At 48.9% G+C, this 23,135-nt stretch overlaps 1 protein-coding gene across 3 annotated transcripts in view; it reads left to right on the top strand.

Moving 5' to 3' along the window:
* Positions 1 to 1,488: 1,488 nt before the first annotated feature.
* The window catches only part of NTM (neurotrimin), a 433,089-nt gene continuing 411,442 nt past the window's right edge, over positions 1,489 to 23,135 (top strand). For 2 of the 3 annotated variants that reach the window (XM_004614127.2, XM_055131029.1), the window contains exon 1: positions 1,489 to 2,323. In XM_004614127.2, the coding sequence (XP_004614184.1) occupies positions 2,157 to 2,323 (167 nt within the window). In that variant the 5' untranslated portion in view covers positions 1,489 to 2,156. The remainder of the gene's footprint in view (positions 2,324 to 23,135) is intronic. The other variant, XM_004614129.2, reaches the window with a different exon arrangement.

Raw genomic sequence — 23,135 nt, 5'->3', positions numbered from 1 at the left:
TAACTTGAAAGGATACCCTCCCCAATCACACACACACACACACATACACACACACACACACACACACACACACACACACAAAGATGGGAGGACTTTTGTGACACCAGGGGAAGGAGGGTCCTGGTCTTTATAATGATTCAGTTACAATGATTTGTTCTCTTTAGTGCTAACTGGATGGCTTTTGGGAAGAACATTTTTCTGTGATTTAACAGTTGTTAAAAAAATAGCTTCTTGGACAGATTTGATAGAAAATCCAGAGGGTGAGGGGAGTCATAGCTGTCTCCAGGGAGCCTTGGGGATAATTGGGTTCCCTGTGGGGATCTCAGATAGAGGGGTTCCTGAAGAGAGTTCATGTCTGTTTTATTTGGGGGGATAGGGTTCCAGGGCCACTCTGGGCCTCCCCCTCACTTGGGGTCCAGGCCCAGAAAGAATAGCTGGAGCTGGAGTTAAGGGTGGAGAAAATTAAAGGGAGGGAGCAGCAGGCAGGAGTCAGAGTTAAGGGACAAGAATGGAGGCAGGACTCTGAGCAGGGTCAGAGCACGGTGCCCCCAACCTCTGCACCAACGCCCCACTCCCAGCAAAGCTGGGTCCTGTCTCGCTTTGAAACTGCCAACCTGAACGGCCCAAGTGAGCCAGGAGTGCGTTGCACCCCTGCAAAATAATTTTAATAATAAATTTGGAAAGAAGCAGATGGGATCTCTGCAAGGGTGTGAAGCTGGCAGGAATCTGGGGCCTCCGTTTCCAAACGCTCGGGCTCAGCCACAGCATCTGCAGCAGCGGCCTCGGTCCCTGTCCACAGATCAAGACTGACGAGTGGACGTTCGTGTCGGGGCTTGTTCCCAGTCCCGATGAGATCGGAGAAGCTCCTGCGATCTGACCCGGGGCCTTCCCTGTGCCTGTCTCTAGAAGGGGATGGTGTCAGCCTTGGGTTTCAAAGTGGCTTCGATTAGGGGTGGGGAGCGGGGAGGGCGCCGGTGGGATGGGCGTTGACTCGAATCAAAATGCGATTATTCGGCCAACGTTCTCCCGCCACCTTGCACTTAACTCTACATGCCGATGGCACCGATATTTTCAAGGCGCCTTGAAAATATCGCGGAGCAGGCGGCCGGGTGCATCCTTTCCCCGCAGGCAGACGTCTCGGGCTTCCCGAGGCCGCTCGGTAACTTTGCTTCTTCGTTTGCGCGGAGCAGCCCCACACACTCCCCACCCCACCACACCCCCCCCTCTTCGCTCCCGCTCGGCGCCGAAAGGGTTAAGTCAGCGCCTCTCTGGCGGGCCCGGCGCGGCGGGGGTTAAGGTGGGCGCCCGCGCCCCGCGCCCCGCGCCCCGCACCCGCCCGCTCGCGCGGCGCCGGCCCGGGAGAAAGTGCGGTCAGCGCCGAGCTGCTGCCATGACAACCTGGGCGGCCGCGGCCCGCGCGCGTCGGGGCTGCTCCCGGGAGGCGCGCCGCGCGGGGGCCGGGGGCGGCCGCTGAGAGCCGCGCGGGGCCGGCTGCGCCTCGCCTTCCCCGCGAGCAGCCGGGGCCGCGCCTCCGCCGTGCCCGCCGCGCGCCTCGGGGTGCCGGGCGCTCCCGGCCGCAGCTGGGCGAGCCCGCGTCGCGCGAAGGCAGGCGGCGACCGCGGAGGCGACTCGCGGCTATTGTGACATTGTTTCGCGTCGGGGCGCGCAACTTACAAAGAAAGTGGCGCAGCCGGGCGCGCTGGAGCCCGGGCCTCGCGGACCCGCGTGGGGAAGCCGGATCGCGCCCACCTCGCGGCCCTGTCGGGGCTCCCAAGTGCTTACTCCACTCCCAAGTGCCATGTCTGAACTGTGGACGGCGAGCAGGGGCTCCTGAGACGCGCCTACGCCGCTCCACCTGCCTCGCGCGCCCCCTCTCCGCGCCACCGGCTCCGAAGCGGCCCCGAGGAAGCGCCCCCTTTGGATGCCCGTCGTGGACACCTCTTCTCCGCGGCTGGAGCGCTGAGGCTGGACTTGGCGAGGCGGGGTTGGCACGTTCGACTTGGAGGAGTCTGCGCGCTTTTCCAAACGCTTCCTGCGCCTCTCGGCCGTCGCCACTCGGGCCCCAGCTCGCTCCCCACCCCACCCTCTGCCAGTCCTCGCTCGGGGGGCGTGCGCCCTGCCTCTGCCGGAGTTCTGGGAAGTTGTGGCTGGCGAGGATGGGGGTCAGTGGGTACCTGTTCCAGCCCTGGAAGTGCCTCGTGGTCGTGTCTCTCAGGCTGCTGTTCCTTATACCCACAGGAGTGCCGGTGCGCAGCGGAGATGCCACCTTCCCCAAAGCTATGGACAACGTGACGGTCCGGCAGGGGGAGAGCGCCACCCTCAGGTAGGGAGCTGCCATTCTTCGTGAATTGACAAAGAGTTGTACGGAGTGGCAGGGAGGGGTGCGGAGAGGGGCAGGGGTGCAGGTGTGCTTGCTGGCGCGGCTCCCCGGGAGGTCGCTGGATCCCGAGGTTGCGCTGAGTCCGCGAATGGGCTGGTGCTGCACCTGGGCACGTGGTGGTCAGAGGCAAACTCTCAGTCGTTCTGGGGCATAAGCAGTTTCCTCCGCACTGGCGTTCTTGACTCGGGACGTGGTAAGCAGGAGGGGTGGCTGGACCAGGGAGTTTAAGGACAGTGATCTGTACCGTGTGTGAGCCTGGTGGCCTTGGTGATTGTGCACCTGGCTGGTGAGCAGTGTTTGAAGCGAACGAGTCCCAAAGCACAGGTCTGGCGTTGGGTGGAAGCCCCATGTTGCTCCCCAGGCCCACCGACTTAGCGAGCCGGGTGGCCAGGGGCTATTTTGTCATGGATGTGACTGCCTGGTCTTTCCTGGGGTGCCCTCATACCAGGAGCTGATACACGTTTTCTTCTGTCTGAACCCTGGCTCTGAGATTGACGCCTGGGATGGGTCTGCGATGGGTGGAAAAGATCCCCCAACCCCTCCCCCCACCACTGTGTTCTCTGTCTCTCGGCACTGTTATGCAAAGCTTGCTCATCTGCTGAGCAGAAAAGTCCGTTTCAGTGTGGAATTAGGTCCTGATTGGCTTCTGGGGTTAAGGTTTTATACACAGGGGGAGGAGAAGGAGGAGGCGGAGATGGAGGGAGAGGAGGAGGAGGAGGTGGAGGAGGAGAGGAAGGGGGGGTTACTATGTTTTGTGTGAGGCAAAATGAGTCTCTCCCTATTACTCTGGCGGTGGAAATGCTTGCTCACTCAATCCCCAGTGTCTCCAAACCGTTCCACTCACCGAAGGACAACACGGAATTAGTGCTCGCAATGGGAAATCGTACTCTCTGGAATGTTATGAGCATCAGCATGTGGTAGAAGTTAAGACCATTCAGACGAAGAATGATTTCCTGCCTCTCATTAAATACGCGCCTTAAAGTTGTACAGACCAGGAGAGTTAACCCCCACCCCGCCACCCCCAAGGCAAGATTCCTGTGTTTTGCACATGCAGATTCTCAGCCCTTGGAACTGGTGCCCATGGCTTCACCCATGCTGATTGCCTTCAGCTCCCAGTGCAGTCCAGGTCAAAAGCACAGGAGCCATCTGTTGAGGAGGGGCCGTGGTTAGTGGCCTCACCCTGGATGTGGAGGAGCTCAGAGCCCACGTGAGGCTTGCTAGCATGCCATGTGTTTCCCTCTTTGTCTCTGGTTAGTCCCCGTGGCCCTGCAAATACCTCATCATTCAATGAGAACCACCCTTTCGGGACTGTATGGGACAAAGGTTAAATACCCATTGGCCTCCACTCCCTGGAATAACTGTGTATTTGCTTTATAGAACAGATGCCCCGAGTGTTCCAAATATGTCAGGCTTCCAGATTACTCTCACAGGAAATGAGAAATGAACTGGTCAGTAGACAGGGACTTGGGTGTGCTTCTGACCCTTAGAAGTCCCCAAGGGATGAAGTGAGGTGGTGGGGGGGGGGAATGACACTTCCCAGGTGAAGGGGCAGACATTTCCAAGGAGGAATCAGAAGGTGGGCATCTCTGGAGGGGCTTGGACAGCACAGATATAGACAAGAGGTCTCGAAGGCTACAGACCCCTGGGACCAAGAGAGGCTAGGAAGGGCCAGGGTCTGCCCCCAGTCTGGCCAAGTGGCAGTTCTGGGTAGGGCCAGGCCTGAGCCAGGAACAGCGTCTCTAGAAAACTGCTTGAAACTGGAAGGTTTTTCTCCCTTTCTTTGTCTTTTCATGCCCCACTCTGGGATCCCTGTCCACTCTCTTTCAGTCTCTCCCGTGTGTGGACAGTTTCCCATCTGCTTTTGGCTCAGTGGGCTTGCTGGGGTGTAGCTGGAGGAGATGGGGTGTGGTGAGGCACTCGATCCAGCCCAGCCGAGGCATCAGATGGGCCTCCTGGAACAGCTGTCATGAATTCAGGGCCAGCCACTGTCCTGGTGATTGGTTGATCAGGGTGAGACTTGGACACTGGGACTGACTCCCACCAATACACTGGCCTGGAGTCTCATTTGGGACTGCTAGGGGGGAAAGCAGGCATGCCTGGCAAGTGGAAAGGACAGTACCCTGGCCTCTGAGGATGCCTCTTGTGCTTCTCAGACTCGAAGGCACTAGAACAAGGAAGGACCACCACATTTGGGACCATCTCTCACCCAGGGGAGCCCTTCATTCTCAGACCCAGGATTCCCATTCTGCTTCTGCGTGTAGAGCAGCAAGCGGGAGTCCAGACACTTCAGTCTGCATAAAAATCTCTAAATGCTCACATCACCTGATTCCAGGGAGCAGCTGGCCAGAGCCAGGGACTCTGGGTTATTTTATTCATTTATTGTAGAGGTTTCCTGTCCTCTCTCCTTCCTGTGCTCTCTCCCCACATCCCTCCCTTCTTTATGCTTTTATTCCTCCTATGACCAAGACACACAAGCCACAATTTGGGGAGGCCTGCAGCACCCCTGCTCCCCAGAGAGCCCTGGCGTGGAGGCCTTGCTGTGGACGGCTGCCAGGTCTTGCGCATGCTTGTACTTTCTCTCCAGACCAGCAGAGGACTTTCGGGCTCTCATTCCATTTTCTCTCTGCTTTGTTCACAACAGTTTCATTGCTCAGAGGTTTTTTCCCATCCCCAAAGAAGGAATGCTTCAATGGCTGATTCTAATGTAAAGAAACTTAAAAAAATGTGCATTTCATCTAGTGAGGGCTGAAGTATTGGGAAACTCATCTAAGGAGGTTCTGAGAGTCAAGAAAGGATTGCAGGACTTGCCATTTCCTATTCTTTGCTGATGGTCTAGATGCACTTTTCTTCTTTTTGAAAGAGTATGGTTGAAAATGTGTGCATTAATAATGATGATGTAATAATACGAATATGTGTTAAGACGTGTCCTCAGCAGTTCATTGCTTTCTTTCAACCTCATAGCTTTGCCATTTTTTTTCTTTCTTAGGCCATATTCGGCACTGCTTAGGGTTTACTCTTGACTCTGTGCTCAGGAATCATTCCTGGTGGGCTCAAGGAACCATATGGGGTTCTGGGGATTGAATCTGTTTGAATGTGTACACGGTAAGTGCCCTACTGAATGTATTTATCCTTCTGGCTCCAACATAGCCTTAAAATTTTTTGGGGGGGGAGGTGGGGGCGGGCCACACCCAACAGTGCTTGAGACTTACTTCTGGCTCTGTCCTAAGGAATCACTTTTGGTGGGCGTGGAATTGGGGTGCAGGGATTGAACCTGGCTTGGCCATGTGCAAAGCAAGCACTCTACTCACTGTACTGTTGCTCTGGCCCCATAGCATTGACTTTTAACCCTAATCCATCACTGCCCATGAATTTGAGATGCACATTTTGCAGATGAGAAACCTCAGATATGGATTGTCCACATCATTTGATTAGTCTTGTCCAGTTAAAGGTTCTGGAGTCTGATTAGGAACACGTAATAATAGGGAAGTTGAATATTCTACAAATCATGGTCAGATCATGTCTAAAGAGTTTGTATATAGAGTCAGTATAAGGTCTGACTTAGGTCCTCTCTGAGCCACCAGGATATTTATTCCGAAGGTGAAAATCTGTCACTGGGCTGGGTATGGGATGAAACTAAGGGGACAACTGATAGAAAAGGCTAAGCAGGTAGAAAAGTCTTGAGAAGAACTTATTAATCCTCACAATCACTCTAAAATGGACTCAATGAGCAACATTCGATAGATGAGGAACCCAAGGTCCAGATAGGGGCATTTCCCAGGAATAGAAAAGAAGCCATGTCAGACTTGAACTGCAGAGGTAGCTTTTGGCGATCAAGCTTCCCCATTGGATACTGTCCTCCTAATATCTCCCTAATATTTACAATCTCCTCCCTCCCCCCACCTCACAAGCACACATGAACATGAAGTTTCCATTCTGCTTATTTTGTCTTCTTTCTTCATGTGGACTGTGAGGCAGGTCATGGAGAGCAAGATTGGCCTTTCCTTGGTCTTTCCTTGGATGCACAGCACTTGCTCCCAAACACTACCTGTACTGATAAAAAAATGAAGAAAAATCATATCCTCCAGCTAATTTCAATTTGTCGCCTTCCACGTGCCTTCATCACTTGAGTCTGGATGCAGCTGTGAGTAGTTCTCACACAAATGGCCAATTCAATTGGTGGTTGGGATGCAAGACAGGAGGCTTGGGCTGGAGCCTCCCAAAGTTGGGGCCCAATGGAAATGGCTTGACTGTGGATAGAGTCCCTGACAGTGAAGCCAAGTGTGTGTCCATGAACCGTGCAGCTTGGAGTCTTTCTGTGACCCCAGGAAAGTCTGACCAGCTATGTGTGGATGTTTTTACTTAGAGACTTTCCCTGAGCATCCTGATGGGGGCGCTTTGAGTGAGTCTATTTCACACTTTCATAGATGACCTGACTCAGGCAGCAGCCTGAGAGGGGCGTTATTTCCGCAGTCTCCTGGTGAGTACCAGAGGCTTCACAGCTCTCTCTGTCAGTGTCTTCACACTCTGCTTTGTCAGATCTGACCCGGGGGAGGTGAGTGAAGAGCAAAAGGCCTTGGGAATGCCCGGAAGGAAGTTGGGTTTTGATAGGAGGGTTCCACGGAAGAGCACACCCATGGGAGAATGTGCTTCTGGGCTCGGGAAGACCAGGGTAGGCTCCTAGGTGCAGAAAGGACACTTTAATTCAACAGCAGGGGAAGCCCTCAGAATTTCATTGCCTAAGAACCTGGCTTCTCTCGTGACTCTCCTCAGCTGCTCTGTTGCTCTCCCTGGCTTCTCTGTTACTCTCCCAGCTAATCATCCTTCTGAGCACACAGCTCCATTCACATTCCAACCTCCATCCTGGACTCACCCCACGATTTGCTGATTTTGTCTCAGCATTTTTCCTTCTTCTTTGTTCTCCACTTCCTCTGTGGTCAACATGGGGTCTCCTGTGTCTCCAGAACAGAGCCATCTCATTCTGGAGATGGTCCCTGTGTGTGTCTGGCTCTGGGAAAACCCCTCCTCCTGCTCCTTTTTCTGGAAGACTCTTCACCATTTAAGCTCTTCACCAGCTTACCTGAAGCCTTCCCCAGGACCCATATCAACAGGACCCCACCCTGGCCTGTCTGCCGCAGACACATCCCCTCAGATATCTGCCCACTACCTGCACTTTACTATGGGTCCAGGGTCGTCCTTCCCCATCTGGTCCCTAGTTCTTGGAGAGCCGACCATCCTCCACAGCCTTGTCGCCCTGTCCGGCTAATGCCAGCAGCTCTCTGAGTGGTGAGTGTGGGAAGGAATGAACACCTGAGCTTGGCATCTGTCCTCACCTTGGACACATCACTGCCTCTGGAGATTGTCCTGTCCTTGCTGCAGAGAGGGATTGTTCTTGTGTAGGTGACCAATACAGGTTCTTGAGTGGGGTCTTTGACATGGTGGGGCTGTGTCATCCCTCTGTCCCTGCTGCCTAGGTCCCCATTCTTTGGCCTGCCAGGTCCCTTTCCTACCCAATTCTCAGCATTTGCACACTCACTCTGTGATGATGGTGTCCTCCAGCCCCAATGGATCTCGGGGACATCAGTCTTTGCAATAGAAAAGTCCAGCTTGCCTGTTCTAGCTCTTTCCATGGAGTCTGCTGCCAGGGTTGTCTCTTGGATCAACATGTTGTTTGTGAGTTAACTTGTCCAAGGAGCAGGGGCCACTCAGGACGTGTGCGCTGCTCTGCTTCCTTGCCTTTCCTTGGATCGACCCCTGGACACTCACCTGGGGCCTGGGCAGCCTTCCAGCCAGTGGATTGCAGCTCCCAGAGCCTGGACAGATGGGATTGAGGCTCCTGGAAGGCCACTCAGCCCCAGGAGGAAGCAGACGCTATGCAGAGAGAACTGAAACCCTTCTCAGCTCTGGGCCTGCTGAAGGAGGACTGTGCCAGTTGGCAGTGGGGCCCAGAAAAGGGCACAGAGGGCAGAGTCATCTCCAACATGCCTCACGAGTCAGAACAGGCCCTTTGCAGAGACATTTCTCTTTTCCGTTGAGTTGAAACGATTCTGAGACCAGAGAGTTCAACCGCTGGGTTTGGCAGATAATGAGGATCACGTTAATCAGTCTCACACAAGAATGCTTTCCCGGATTTTATAGATGGAGCTGACACCCGGCCCCCAGTTGGTCCCCCAGATGTGTGGCTGGCACTGAGAGCCACAATTGCCTGAAAGAAGGTCACCTTTTCCTACTAAGTGCAGAAGCATCCTGCTGACTGCCTGCGTTTCCGGCTGCAATTAATGAACTCATGACACCATGTGGCTCTCCCTCTGCTGGCGGGGCAGGCACTCAGTGCCCTCCAGGTCTCCAGACCTCCAGGTCTCACTTCTGTATGGACCCTGCTCCTTACTGACAGGGGCTAAGTAGTTTATTTTAATCCTTGGAGCTGCTCCATGGGCTGGGTCCAGTTCCGATCCCAATTTTCCAGATCAGGACACCAGAGCATGCAGAGGCCACCTGGGTGAAGCGTCCCCTCTCATCCCACCAGACTGAAAAATGACACAGGGAGCTGAGCCTGGAGCCTTGATCCAGTTTGCTGTGCTCTCTGGCTTCCTGCCTGGTTTGTATGTAGGGATCTTCTCCTCCTACCTCTGCTTTGCTTTTAAGGTTCTTCTGCTCCCAGAAGCCAGGTGACTTTGGTTGGTGTCGCCGTGTAACACAAGAAAGAAAAGGTGCTTCTTGAAGCATTTTAGGAATGGGGCATGGGAGAGTGTCCAGATTTTTACTGTGAATGCTGTTGGGGAGACTCAGAGAATGACCCCGCTGATCTTCAGGGTTCCCTTCTCATCAAATAATCCTAGAATCTCTAGAGCCTCTTCCGAATGACACTCTGGTTTCATGTTCTTCCTCCATCATGGGCTCTCATTGAGAGTTAATGATTCTTCAGACATTGCTGTGTGCTTTTCTAGAATGCGATCTTGCAAAAATTTAGAAATAAAATCTAGAAATGAGGCCTAGTCATGAGATCTAGTCATGAAAACCAAGCAATTCACAATTGGTGTTGTTTGATTGGCAGAGGGAGGTGGGACAGGCAAACCTCGAGCTCTGAATTTCCTTCTGTGTTGTACTGGAAATAAGACGAATGGTCTTTCCCATAGAGGATCTAGGAGGCAAATATATCCTCCATTTTAATAGCTTATTTATTATCTTAGGTTCTAAATCTCACTGCTGGGTAAAATCAGATATTTTACTTCACATTATTCCAGGCCATTGTGCTTCCTGCAGATGGTCCTTACTCTGTTATAGATTATAAATGATACAAACATAATATGATCAACGTTATATAGGCAGTCAAAGAATACTACGATAGTTAGGAAATTGAGATTGACTGGGTTTCAGATACAATGTCAAATTTCTCATGTGAGCAGAGGGAAAGAGAAAGCATGAGAGGTATTTAATGGGAGCTAGATGAAGAGGGCAAAGTTATCCAGTGAAGAAGACATCCATGATTCCTGTTCCCTCAGGTTAGTATTTGAGAGCAAAATCCAACTGGATGGCAGGATCCTACCAACCCTGAGTCAAGCCCTTCTTCTGTCTGGTCTCAGGCAAACATGTTCCTCTCCCTGTCCACAAAGTGGACAGTCATTGTTTCCCCTAAAGGACTGTCTGAGGCAAAGTATAATAATGCACATAAAGCAGAGTGCAAAATTCTAGCACTCTTAATAGAAATATATATATGTATATATATATATATATATCCATACACAGTTACACATATGCACACAGGTATTAGGCGTGCATGGTTTTTACACACTTGGCAATTTTGATTACAAATTATTCAGTTCAGCAAAATTTTAAGAACTCTGTTACATCTGCCTTTGCAAAGATCAATGACGAGAGGAATGTCTTTTCAGTTACCTCTGATTTTGTGCATTTTGACCACTCACCTGCTTAGGAGTATTTTTCAGTTCAAGTCATTTCTGGAGTCACTCTCATAAATGAGAGGGAGTGAGAAGGAAGATGCAGCTGTATTTTATACCAGATTGTTGTAAAGCAGGTTGTGATCATTTGTGGCTCCGAAGATGGATTTTCTACCAGAAAAAGTCACGTGGAGGCTTAGTGAAGTCAGATGGTCGAAGCAAGGAGTGGGGTTAAGAGTTCATGAGTAGATTTAAGATGAGTGCCCTTTTTCCTTGCAAGATAAATTTTTCCACAATAATTCCACTGAAGTCAGCTGGCAAACGGGTAAGGATGGCATCCCTTGGGAAAAGGGAGGGGTAGGTCCTTCCAGCTTTAAACATCTCTGAAATCTCCCCTAATTCACATCTGTTCACTGAAGAGTTGGCTCAGCCCTGCACAGCCATGGAGAAAATAGAAAAGGAAGATTCTCTGCGCTTGGTGATTTTTCTCCTGTATAGTTTTAGGGCTGGCTCAGTGTAGAAGGCCTTAGAAACTGGTCTTCAGATTCATGTAGGAAATCACAGAGACAGACTATTCGCTTTGCCCCTGTGCCTGGGGGCTGGAATGAATTTAAATTATGTAGAGTGCTCTCAATCTTTCGTGATCTGTTTTCCCCCATCTTACTGATTCATGTGGTAGAGTTATTTGGGTTTATCTGGGCATATTTGGCCAACGTGTTATCTTGTCAGCATGAGATATTTTGGCTAAGAAAGCGTTGGGGGGCTTGATATGTCTTACAAGATGAACATATGAATTAATCTTGCTGATAGATTTTGTAAAAAAAAAATAGAGTTTTTAATGAAAACAGCATCAACACTAGTCTGCTTGAAAATGCCAAAACTGAAATCAACCTTCAGCTAAAGCTCTGTCAGCCCCATGGAGGCAAGGGAAGAGATGTTTGTCTGCAAATGATTTCCTGATCTTCTCTGGCTTTCAAACAGGCAGTAATGTAGTGGATGAGTGGAAAAGTGCTCTCGCACATAGAATAATCATCTTTGGGCAAATTTACCCATCAGGAATGCTCAGTGCAAACAATTCTAACCAGTCAAAAGCTAGGAGGAAGAAAGGAAGGAAAGGAATCTATGTACATTGCTTTTAATTCGATGCAGTTGTTCTGCATGCAGACTGGAAAGAGGAGTAGTGTAATGTGGTGGGTTGTGTTGAAGCCTTGACATCTTAATAGGTTCGAGTCAGCCTTATTTGGAACTAGGGTTATTGCTGATGTAATTACTGCAGATGAGAGTACATGGGGCTAGGTGGCCTATATTCAGAAGAATTGATGTCCTTATGGGAAGATGGTGTAGAGGAGACTAGGCCTGCGTGCAGTGAGAGGGCCAAGTGACCAATGAAGACCGAGGCCAGGGTCACACAGCTGCAAGCCAAGGGATGCCCAAGCTGGCCGAGCCACCCAATGCAGAGCCATGGAATGCTTCTCCCCTCCAGCTCACACCGGGGACAGGACCCTGCCAGCAGCCTGTCTCAGCTCTCAGGCTTCCTGAACTCTGATACTACACGTCTTAGGTCCTCTGCTTGCTTGTGACAGCCCCAGGAAATGAACACACTGAATATTATAAAGGATTAGTGGTCTCAGATAATAAGAACCCACGAGGGACCGTGGGAAGGCCTGGTCCAAGCCACGTTCATTGTCTCTGACAGGCACTGGAGTGACTCAGGGCTGTTGGTGTCTGTCTCCCAGCAAGGACACCTAGCCCAGTCCCATTGCTTGCATCTTATGTCCATGTTCTCAGCCATTTCAGAAAGGACCTGCATGTCAGGCTATGCATTGTATATTATTGTGGACATATTCTTATGAAGTTTTCCATTTACTCTCTATTTTCTCAGTGCTGGGGCCTGATACATGCAAAGAAAGTGCTCTACGACTGAGCTACTTCCCTGGCCCCACCACATTGTCCTATCATGCTGCCCTGATCCCCTTCCCATCACAGTTCTCTGCTAGACATATCCATCATCCCACTGTCCGTTTCTCATTCAGAGCCAGCAATGTCCCTCTGCCCACTGTCTCCTCTGCAGCTCCCCATCTTCCTTTATCCTTCCACCAAAATGTGGCTCTTTGCTAGTTTATTTCCATCCCCAGCCCAAATGTCAAGTGATGTTTCCTTTAGCTATTCCCTAGGGCTTCTGGGTACTTCTTTTTCAAAATCCCTAATGACAGTAATGACAATGAGTCACTAGCCTGGTTCCCCACAGCCTCGATCTTACTGAGTCTCCTCCTATTTCTCCTGATCAGGTTTCATCCAACAGTGCTGGATTGAGGGTCATGGGTTAAGCTCCAGATCTGCCTCTATTCCCAGGTGTTTTGTGTGGGGGTGGCGGGTGTTTGTTTGTTTGGGGGCCACACCTGGTGATTCTTAGCTGTTGCTCCTGGCCCTGCACTCAGGGATTACTCCTGGTGGTACTCAGGGTCCGTATACCGCTGTACTATTGCTCTGGCCCTGTTCCCAGACATTTTGAACTAGAGGACTTCCAAGCCAGGCCTTGGACACATGTCCCTCTCATGCTATCCCAGCCACCATCATTACTTGAAGCTTCTCAATCTTTCCCAGTCTGAGAAATTAACTCTGCTCTTGGTCCAACTGCTCAGGTTAATACCATCATGTAGGTGTATCTGTTCTCTCTCATGCCGCATTGAATCTGGCAAGATATCCTGTGTGGCTTCTCTTTGAATATGCATCCTGAGTCCAGCCACATTTCACTGTCACTGATCATTGCTGGTGTACTAACCACCATCAGCAGTCTCCTGCACTTTTCCAGCAGTTTCTTGTCTGCTCTTGTTGCTTCTTTGGTCATTTATAACCCACTGTCCACCTTGTAGCTCAAGCTGTCACTGAAGAACACAAGTTAAGTCACCTTATAGTGGCTCATCTTAACACTCAGTGAGAGGTCAGTACTTTTGGGGCTCAATGCCTTTTAGTCATTGGGTGCCCACGTGCCCACCAGATCTGCTTCCATCATTATCCCACTCATATAGACGCAGCTCGCTCCTTGATGGTCCCTGGTACCCACCTGTATCATCCTTGCCTCAGAAACATCCTCTCTTTACCAGGATGCACAGCTCTCTTAGGTGATTAGTTCCTTGATGGATTTGTATTTCCTTAATAATTAGTGACAATCAGTGTTTCTTTTTATGTGTCTGCTAGTCATTTGATTACCTTTGAAGAAGTGTCTGTTACATTTTGGAATACTATGCAGTCAGCCCATATTTTAGAATACTATGCAGCTCCGAGGAAGAACAAAATAATGCAATTTGCAGCACATGGGTGGAACTAGAGGTCATGCTGAGTGAAGTCAGTCAGAAGGACAGGACAGGCACATAGTGATCTTCCTCAGGTGTGGGACTTAATGATTCACAGTGAGGGAGCAACAAAGTGCCAAAAGCCACACAATGGAACACTGATTCAAATAACCAAATTTATAATGTCAGGCGGGGGAAGGTGGATATTTGAAAGGGAGGGGTGTGGGGTTCTTGGGAAAAGGGGGTGGGTACACTGGTGATGGATGTGGGATTGGGAATAGGTACACAGAAAATCATCATAAACAGTATTATAAATCACAGGACCTCAGTCAAAACGTTTCAAAAATTGGAGACTGGAGCAGTAGTACAACAGGCAGGATGCTTGCTTTGCAATGTTTTTGTTGTTGAGTTGTCCGAGCTCTTTCTAGGTTTTGGAGATTGTGCCCTTGTTGGCTGAGTGAGTTGTGAGTACCTTGAAGATCTTCTCTTACTCAGCAGGCTGTTTTTTTTCATGGTAGTTCCTTACACCAGCAAAACCTTTTATTTTTATTATTTTTATTTTTGGCTTTTGGACTATACCCAGTGATGCTCAGGGCTTATTCCTGATTCTGCACTCAGGGATAACCCCCGGTAGGCTCAGGGATTGAATCCAGGTCAGCTGTGTGCAAGACAATTGCTCTACCCTCTGTACTATCTCTCCACCCCCAAGCAAAAGCTTTTTAAGACATCCCAAAGCCCTAGTATTTGTAATAGCCATACCATGAGCTGTCCCCTACCCCATGAGTGTCCTCCTCTCTAGTTTTCATTTTCTTCTGAGCCCTTAACACGTAGAATATCCCATTATTTATTTATCTATTACTTATTTATTGCCTCTTCCACTAAACTGTGAGATCTGCGAAGCCATGAACTTTATTGCTCTCATTTATAGTTGCTAAATTACTGCCCAGAACCTGGGATCCATTAAGGAATGTGTGTTGAGTGAATGAAAAGCTTATTGGGAATAATAGTGAAATGTTAATAGAGAAAATGACTCATTTTTTTTTATAAGAAGGAGAATTCTTCGTCTGTCTCTGTTGACAGAGGTTTGGGGGCTCTTGATGAAAGCTCAGATGATGTTGGGTGGGGAGCATTGACTGTGTCTTCTGGGGCAGTGAGTTGAGGGACAGTGGGGTGGGCACTGGGGCCGAGGGACTTTGTGATTTCTGGGCTGAGCAGGGTGGACCCACTTCCTAACCCTGGGTGTGTAGAAGCAAATGGGCCCTTTTCCAAAAGAGTTTCTAATAGAAAAAAAAGATGGTGATTTTGACAAATCAAGATCCCTAATTTGAAATGAAGATTTGTTTCTAGTTTTAAGTCTACAAAATTGAGGCACAGACGAGTTTTCAGGCAAAAAAATCATGCTGTGAGCCTGAAATTTCATATATTATTATCTGTTGTTTGCACTGTTTGATTTACTTATTTTGCCCTTTTATTTCTTTTTTCTTCTTTCTTTCTTCCTTCCTTTCTTTCTTTCTTTCTTTCTTTCTTTCTTTCTTTCTTTCTTTCTTTCTTCTCTCTCTCTCTCTCTCTCTCTCTCTCTTTCTTTCTTTCTTTCTTTCTTTCTTTCTTTCTTTCTTTCTTTCTTTCTTTCTTTATTTCTTTCTTTCTTTGTGTTTGTGGTGGGGGCACACCCAGCTGTGTTTAGGACTTACTATTGGCTCTGTGCTCAAGAGTCACTCCTGGTAGTGCTCAGGGGACTAGATATGGTACTTGGGATTAAACTTGGATTAACTGCCTACAAGACAAGTGCCTTAACCCCAGTACTATCTCTCTAGCCAAGTTTATGGCATCGATATTCAAATATACTGCACCCTACCATCAAAGTGTCCACAAACCTCCCCCACTGTCCCTACCCACCCATTCACACCACCCGCCCCTCCTCCCCCCAAGCTCCCTTGGTAATCAGTTTTGTGTTTCAAATTTCAGTGGATTTGACCCTAAAGCTATTATGTTTCCCAAAGAGGGTAATATTGCCTGCAGGGGGCGCTGGCAGGATCCAGAGCAGCAATAACAGGATGCATTTCGGGGTGCTTTCGGTTTGCTCATTAAAAGAAGGTACAGGGGGCCAGAGCAATAGCACAGCGGGTAGGGCGTTTGCCTTGCACGCGGCCGACCCGGGTTCGATCCCCGGCATCCCATATGGTCCCCCAAGCACCGCCAGGAGTAATTCCTGAGTGCAAAACCAGGAGTAACCCCTGAGCATCGCTGGGTGTAACCCAAAAAGCAAAATAAATAAATAAATAAAAGAAAAGAAAAGAAGGTCCATTTCCAAAGGGGTGCTGAGGAATTTCTTCCTTCCTGAAAAGATGGTGACACACCAGATTAGCTGGGAAACACCTCTAGACTGTAGTGATTAAATGAAAGTTCTGGAGCCAGATCCCTCCTGGGGTTTGCAGTTTCATATTGTACCTCCCCCACCTCCAGATATGTGTTTGATTAAGCACTGCCCACCCCATTTGGTTCCAGTGCCATGTTGGAGGGACATAGTGGTCGAGTGCCAGCCAGGAGTGAGGCACAGATGAGTTTTCAGGCAAAAAAATCGCTATGAGTCTGAAATTTCATATGTTAGTCAGTATTTGTTGTTTGCACTGTTTTATTTATTGGCTTGCTGTAAGGAATGGGAAGGACTAACCATAAAATGGATTGCTGGGCTTAGTACAACAGCCTCAATGCCCAACTATAGATCAATGACACCAATAATTTGTTGTCTATAGAGACAATGGAATACTATGCAACTCTGAGAAAGAACAAAATCACACAGTTTGCAGCACAGGGATGGAACTAGAGGAGATGGTGCAGAATGAAGTCAGTCAGAAGGTCTGGGACAGACACACAGTCATTCCTCTCAGGTGTGAGACTTAAAGATACATAGTGATACAAAGGGACAAAAGCAACACAACTGGAGAACTGAGCCAGAAAACCAAATTTGTAATGGGGGGTATTTAAAAGGGAGGGGTGTTGGGATCCTTGGGGGAAGGGGGTAGGTACACTGGTGATGGGTGTGGGATTGGAATTATGTACAGAAAATCATCATTAGCAGGATTATAAATCACAGTACCTCAGTCAACAAAACGTTTTAAAAATTTGAGACTGGAGTGGAAATATAGCCAGTAGGGTGCTTGCACATGGCCAACTGGGTTCGATCCCCAGCACTACATCTAATTCCCTGAGTCCCACCAGGAGTGACCCCGAGCACAGAGTTAAGAGGAAGCCCTGCGCACTGCCAGGTGTGGCCCAACCCGACCCCCCCATAAAAAAATAAAAGCTTAAGAAAATGACATACCATAGAAAACCTGATCACATATAGTATAGAGAAAACAAAGTCACATTGAATATTCTCTACTAGAACATTTCCAAGAGCTATTCCAGACCCTTATCTGAATGGAAAAACCAGATAGATGTGCTGTGTTATTACCGCTTTACATTGAATATCCTGGCAATCTATTCCAGGGAGAGCCTGGAACCCTCACCTGTGGCTGACATTTGTGTGATTCTGTGGCTGCACACACATGCTCGAGGTGGCCACAGTAGCCATGCGTCCAGTTTCCTTGCTGGGGCAGGGCAGAGTCTCGAGAAGCTCCATCCCCACGCTTTGAGGGATGCAGCTCTGAAGCATGAGCATCCAGCTCTGAAGCTTGAGTGTCCAGCTTGGGTGTCCCTGGGTCTGGGAGGAGAAGGCAGGCCTCAGCTCCAAATAGCTCTGGCAGTGGCTGGAGAGAGTGGCAGCTGCTCCAGGTGATGTGGCAGAGGCTCTGTCCTTCCCCCAGGCAAAGGAGTACATGCCTTTCCAGCTGCCTTTGAGCTGAGATAGGCCCAGGTGCCCATGTTCCACCCAGGAGAATGTGGGATGTGTGCCCTGGCCCATCCAACCTCCTTTCTGTGGAACTATGGGAACATCTTTCTGTGGGTTATCCAGATGCCAGCTGGACGCTGGCATCCCAAATTACCTGGGATGCTTGTGCCAGTCTGCTGAGAGGCTCCTTCAGTGGGCCTGTGAAGGGTTTGTGCATGCCAGCATGTAGCCCTAGCTTCTGCTCCCTCCATGCTGACTAACCCTAACACTGGTACCACCTTTTAAATGTATTAATTCACTTATTAATTAATTGTTGTGGCTTTGGGATCACAGATAATAGAGTTCCCAGGATCATACTGGGCTCATGTGGGACTCTGAGAATCAGAACCCACAATCATCTGTGGGAGATTGCAAGGCAGTGCTCCAAGCATCTGGGGCCATTCCTTCAGGCCTGGTTCCACTTTTTCTTTTTTTTTTTTTGCTTTTTTTTTGGGGGGGGTCACACCCAGCGATGCTCAGGGGTTACTCCTGGCTTTGCACTCAGGAATTACTCCTGGCAGTGCTTGGGGGACCATATGGGATGCCGGGGATTGAACCCTGGTCGGCCCCGTGCAAGGCAAACGCCCTACCCGCTGTGCTATCGCTCCGGCCCCTGGTTCCACTTTTAAAAAATATTATTTTTATCAATTGACATCCTGTGATTTACAATGCTGTTTATGATGTCTTCTCATGCACACAATTCCAGCACCACACCCATCACCAGGACCCCCTCCTCAAGGACCCCTCCTTTCAACTCTGCTCTTACCCAACTCACCTGCATGGTTCAGTTCTTCCATTGTCTTGCCTTTGACCCTTCGTTGCTGCCTTGCTCTGTATCTTTAAATCCCACATCTGAGAGATCATTCTGGATCTATCCAGATGGAAAGCTTCTGACTGACTTCATTCAGCATGATTTCCTCTAGTTCCATCCATGTTGCTGCAAATTACACAGTTTTGCTCTTTCTTAGAGCTGCATAGTAATCCACTGTGCATTTGTTTCACAACTTCTTGGTCTGTTCATCTGTAGTTGGGCATTTGGGTTGTTTGCATTCCTTGGTTATTGTACTAAATGTGGCAGTGAGCAGAGATGTGAACATCAGCTCCATGGGATGGACATCTCTCAGAAAAAATAGGAATAGAACTCCCATATGACCCAGCAGCACAACTTTTTGGAATCTAGCTCCATGAATTCTAAAAGATCTGTGCATACCAGTTCGACTCTCAGTGTAGAGAGAGAATATTTGGATACTGACAACCCAGAGACTGAGAAGGTTCTTGTTATGAGAACTCATAGTAATTCATCTAAGCAAACACAATAAGGACTAGTACTGTCTGATTTCCACAGCAGAGGAATATACACATGTATGTTTTCATGTAACCCAAACTTAAGCTCTTATTCAGATTTGTGGGCAAGGCTTTGGGTAATTTTTGCATGAATGTGAAAGTGGGAATCATGGCCTTTTCAAACTGAAGCCTCCAATGTTTGATTTTCATTTCCCTCCTCTTTACATCTCTGAACCAAGTAAAATGTCTGCTTTACTCTACAGAGATGTGAAAACCAGTGACAAAGCAAAGTTCTTTCTGGGAGTAAATTAGCGCATGTCCATAATGGATGTAACGGGAGACATCATATAATTAGTGAAAATACCTCTTGGATGACAAATTGCTCATTAATGGCTGGAGGTTTCTTATTTAATGTAACCTTTTGTGCAAGAGATCGTCTAACATTCGGCATTTTAATTGACACCCGGTGAAGAGACAGATGGGATGGCTTGTAGGCTTGTTCTTAGAAAGGATGGGAGAAAAGAGAAGCACAAACCAGCATCAGAGGTCAGATTTTCAAAGAGAGACCAGGTGGTGGCAGTCATGTGGGAGGCTGAGTCCAGGCGAGAGGCAGGTGTGGAGAAGCGTGATGGGAAAGGCAGTCTGTGGGGAGGAGAGACTCCAGAAGGCCGGGTGAAATTCCAGCATCCATCCAGAACTCATCTTTGTTTCCCCCCATTGCTGTTGCCACACACACGGCTCCTGGGGTCAGAACCCAAGATCCATGGAGACCCAGGGGACCTAGAGAAGTTTTCATATGTCACTATAGCCACAGCTGCTGTGTATTGTGTCCATGGCCTGGTCCTGTGGCCAGAAGATATGTAGTGAAGGGATGAGGGACTCAATGGAAGAAATTGCAACCACAGCTTTTGCAGAATTTGCACAGATCTAACCAGCCATCTGGTCAGAGACACCCATGCGGCAGTTCTCTTCACCCTGCACTCTTGAGCAGCACACAGCCTGCACAACCGTACACGTAACTTATTAGCTGTGGGTAAACACGGATTCAGACACAGTTTTGTGTGGCCAAGAAGATGACCCTCAAATGTGAGAATCGAACAGGGTGAGTGAGGAGAGGGGTGTTTGCCGAAGGATCAGGAGTAAGACCGGGAAGGAGAACCTTGCAAGAGAAGCACACCAGGTGAAGGAATCGGCAAATTTCACAACCCAAGTGAAGGTAGGGCCGGGGTGAGGAATCAGCCTCAGGATGCAGAGAGAATCAGGAGTGGAATTCAAGATGGAGTGGGGGGCCTCGAGCGACCATGAGAATGAGTGTCTCATCAAAATTTAGGAGCCAACAATGGTAACAATACTGAATTTTGGAGATGAGAAATCAATTGTTAAAAAGCTCAAACAAGCAAATAGAGCTCCCTGGAGGGTATTACTCACAGGATGGAGTTTGCATGTGGACACTTGCTGGCTGGACCTGCTCTATGGGCTGGTGGTGGCCATGCTTTGGGACCTCCATCCTCCAACTCCCCTGAAATGTCATCTTTGGGGATCTATTGTTCTTTGTCCTTTTTCATTGCTCATTTTGAAAGTATAAAAACTTAGGGTATGCCTAAGAGCCGATTTGATGTTTTACCTGTTGCCGCTTCCAGGAGCTCACGTGGTATATAAGATTCAGGCTGCATCATGTGATCTGTGTGGAAGAGTGTGCCTGTATTCGCGCATGCGTATCTATCTAGAATTAATGGGCTTACAGAAATCGGAGATGGATTAGGCCTAATGAGCTGCTCAGAAAAATTATTTAGCGCATATTTCTTAGCTCTGTGTGGGAATCAGGCCTCTGCACTTGCGTATGCTAAGAAGGTGAGCTATCTGCGTTGATTTTTTCCTCCTTCACTTCTTGGATCATCTCCATTTGTGTCTGGAAATGTAGCGCTGCTCCCCGAGGGCATTTTGCGCCAACTTTATTAAGCATTCAGTTTGACATTTCCCAGCCCTTAGGCTTGTCTTGGGTTGGAGAAAAAAATAGTAGCATTGCTTGTTGCCATTAATATATAATTAGTAACTGATGCCAGCTTCCTGGGATGCCACCAGGGTTCTGGGCAGCTCAGATCAAGTGGCTGGTTGGTCCCCGGCATAGCCCTCCCTGCTCCTGAATCCATTACAGTCTTTTGGGGAGACAGACTTGACCTTCAGGATGCAGTGACAAGAAGACCTGGGAGTTAGCCTAGATGAGATGGACTCACATGTTTAATGCTTTTGCTGGGTTACAGGAGGGTTCTCTAGCAGTACTTGGGGAGCACCTAGGACCACATGCAGAGATCATCAGCCAACCAGGTGGGAAGTTCCAATACTTGGACTATAATACCGTAGGCCCCCAGGACCACAGCAGACAGTGCTTGGGGTCTCCAGGGTATACCAGCAAGAACAGGGACCGAACTCTGGGCCTTGCACATGCTAAGCACATACTCCTGCCCTCTGTGCCATCTTCTCAGTCCCATAGATTTCTTTTTCATACAAAGCCATGGTTGCCTCTGTTTATGCCCCATGGCTTCTGTTTTTCTGTGTTGGAGCTGGTGATCTTCTTGCCAAGAGACCATGTCCTTGTCAGTGCCCTCTCAGATTCCCCATCCTGTACCTTCCAGCCAGCACAGTTTCAACAGACATTCAGAATCCTATTTACAACCCAATGGGAGAAGGAATGAAAAAGGGGTGCTGGCAGGATGGGGTTTCACCCAGAGAAGAACTGGTTTTGTGCAACTGTAACAGAAATGCAAAGTCGTGGTTTTCAGGCCACCCCATCCTGATGGCCTTTCAAGACAGTGGGTGGGGGGTGATCCTCAGGGAATAAAGAAAATTAACACATGGTTTGATGGCTATATAAATCTAGGACCTAGGGGCCTGAGTGATAGGAAAGGTTTTTTGTCACTTGTCTTGTATGATGCGTATTATTTGATGCCTGGAATCACACATGGTCCCCAGCACTGCCAGGAATGAGCACAGAGCCAGGAAGAAGCCCCAAGCACCCAAACATAGAGGGTGGAATCTGGAGAGTCTCCATAAAACACACGCATCGAGAATGATTTCTATAGTGTAGCAAATGGACTCTAGCTTATTGAGACTGATTTTAATTGTTGCAGCATGTGACTTATTTTGTGTGTGTATTTATTATTATTATTATTTTTAAATTTGGGGCCATACCTGGTGGTGCTCGGGAATCACTCCTAGCTCTGCACTCACGGATCACTCCTGACAGTGCTCAGGGGGATCATATAGAGTGCCAGGGATTGACTCTGCATCGGCTGCATGCAAGGCATATACCTTACCCGTTGTACTATCTCTCTGGCCCCTTGTGTGTTTTCACCTGTGAAGTAGGCTTCAAGATTCCCTGGTAGAATGTTTGTAAGAATGAAATAATAATAAAAGCAGCCCGTGGTGACTTAAGCAGCATTCGGGGGGAGCCTCTCATCCTGGGATCACAGCTTTCCATGACCTCTCATTTAATCAGCATCCTCGTTACTAAGGACACTGTAAAATTCTCAAGGGCGATGACTAGTCTCTATTAGAACTTCAAAATATTCTTTGCCTTTTTTTTTGGTGGGATGGTTGGGGGTGGGATGCAATACCCTGGATTGTGCTGTGAGCTTACTCCTGTGCTCAGGGGTCTCTCTTGGTGTGGCTCAGGGACCCTGATGTGGTGCTTGGCTGGCCACAGGCAGGGAAAGCGCCTTATTCCCTGTGGTATCTCCTGTTACTGCGATGTCTGATTAGCAATGAAAGGTTGGAACTCTTGGTCATGATCAGAAGGTGCCTGAGGACATGATCTCGCATCCAAGTTTTGGGTATTGTGGGGTTCTCCATACTGAACCTCTTCCGGTGTCTCTCCCTCTATTTTATTGCCTGTCAATGATCCAAGGTGGTGCCCTGTCCAGCCTTCCCTGTAATTCTCTTAGCCAGACTGCTTTTGCCACACCTCCGTTCTTGTTCCTTTTTTCTCTGCTCAGTCCCAGGTAGACACTCTGGAGACAGCCTCAATCGATCTCGTGCTGTGGGGAGCTGGCCTCCTGATGTCCTCCTGCTCCCAGGGAGTGTGGCTTAAAACCACTCGCTCATTTATTCAATCAGCAATTCTTCTGCCTGGTTCAGTGCTGCTGGGCTGCTCTGGGGTCTGGGGCGAGGGGAGACTACACAGAGACATCTGGCCCTCTTGCTGTGCATACTGAGTAAGAAGACAAGGGACTCTAGGTCTCTCTGTTCAGGGGTGTGAGCACTGAGAAGAGAGTGCCGCAGTTGATGTCATGGCAGACATTTAGAAAACTCTTCCTCTCTTTGACCAACTATTTAAAGTTCAGAGGAGTGCAGCTGAGAGTGAAACCAAAGGAGACATTATGTGTCCTGGATTATCTCTAGGAAAAGTGTTGTGA

Source organism: Sorex araneus, chromosome 3 (assembly GCF_027595985.1).
Source record: "Sorex araneus isolate mSorAra2 chromosome 3, mSorAra2.pri, whole genome shotgun sequence".
In the NCBI taxonomy this organism is placed as follows: Eukaryota; Metazoa; Chordata; class Mammalia; order Eulipotyphla; family Soricidae; genus Sorex; species Sorex araneus.
This window is presented reverse-complemented; position numbering and strand designations above follow the sequence as displayed.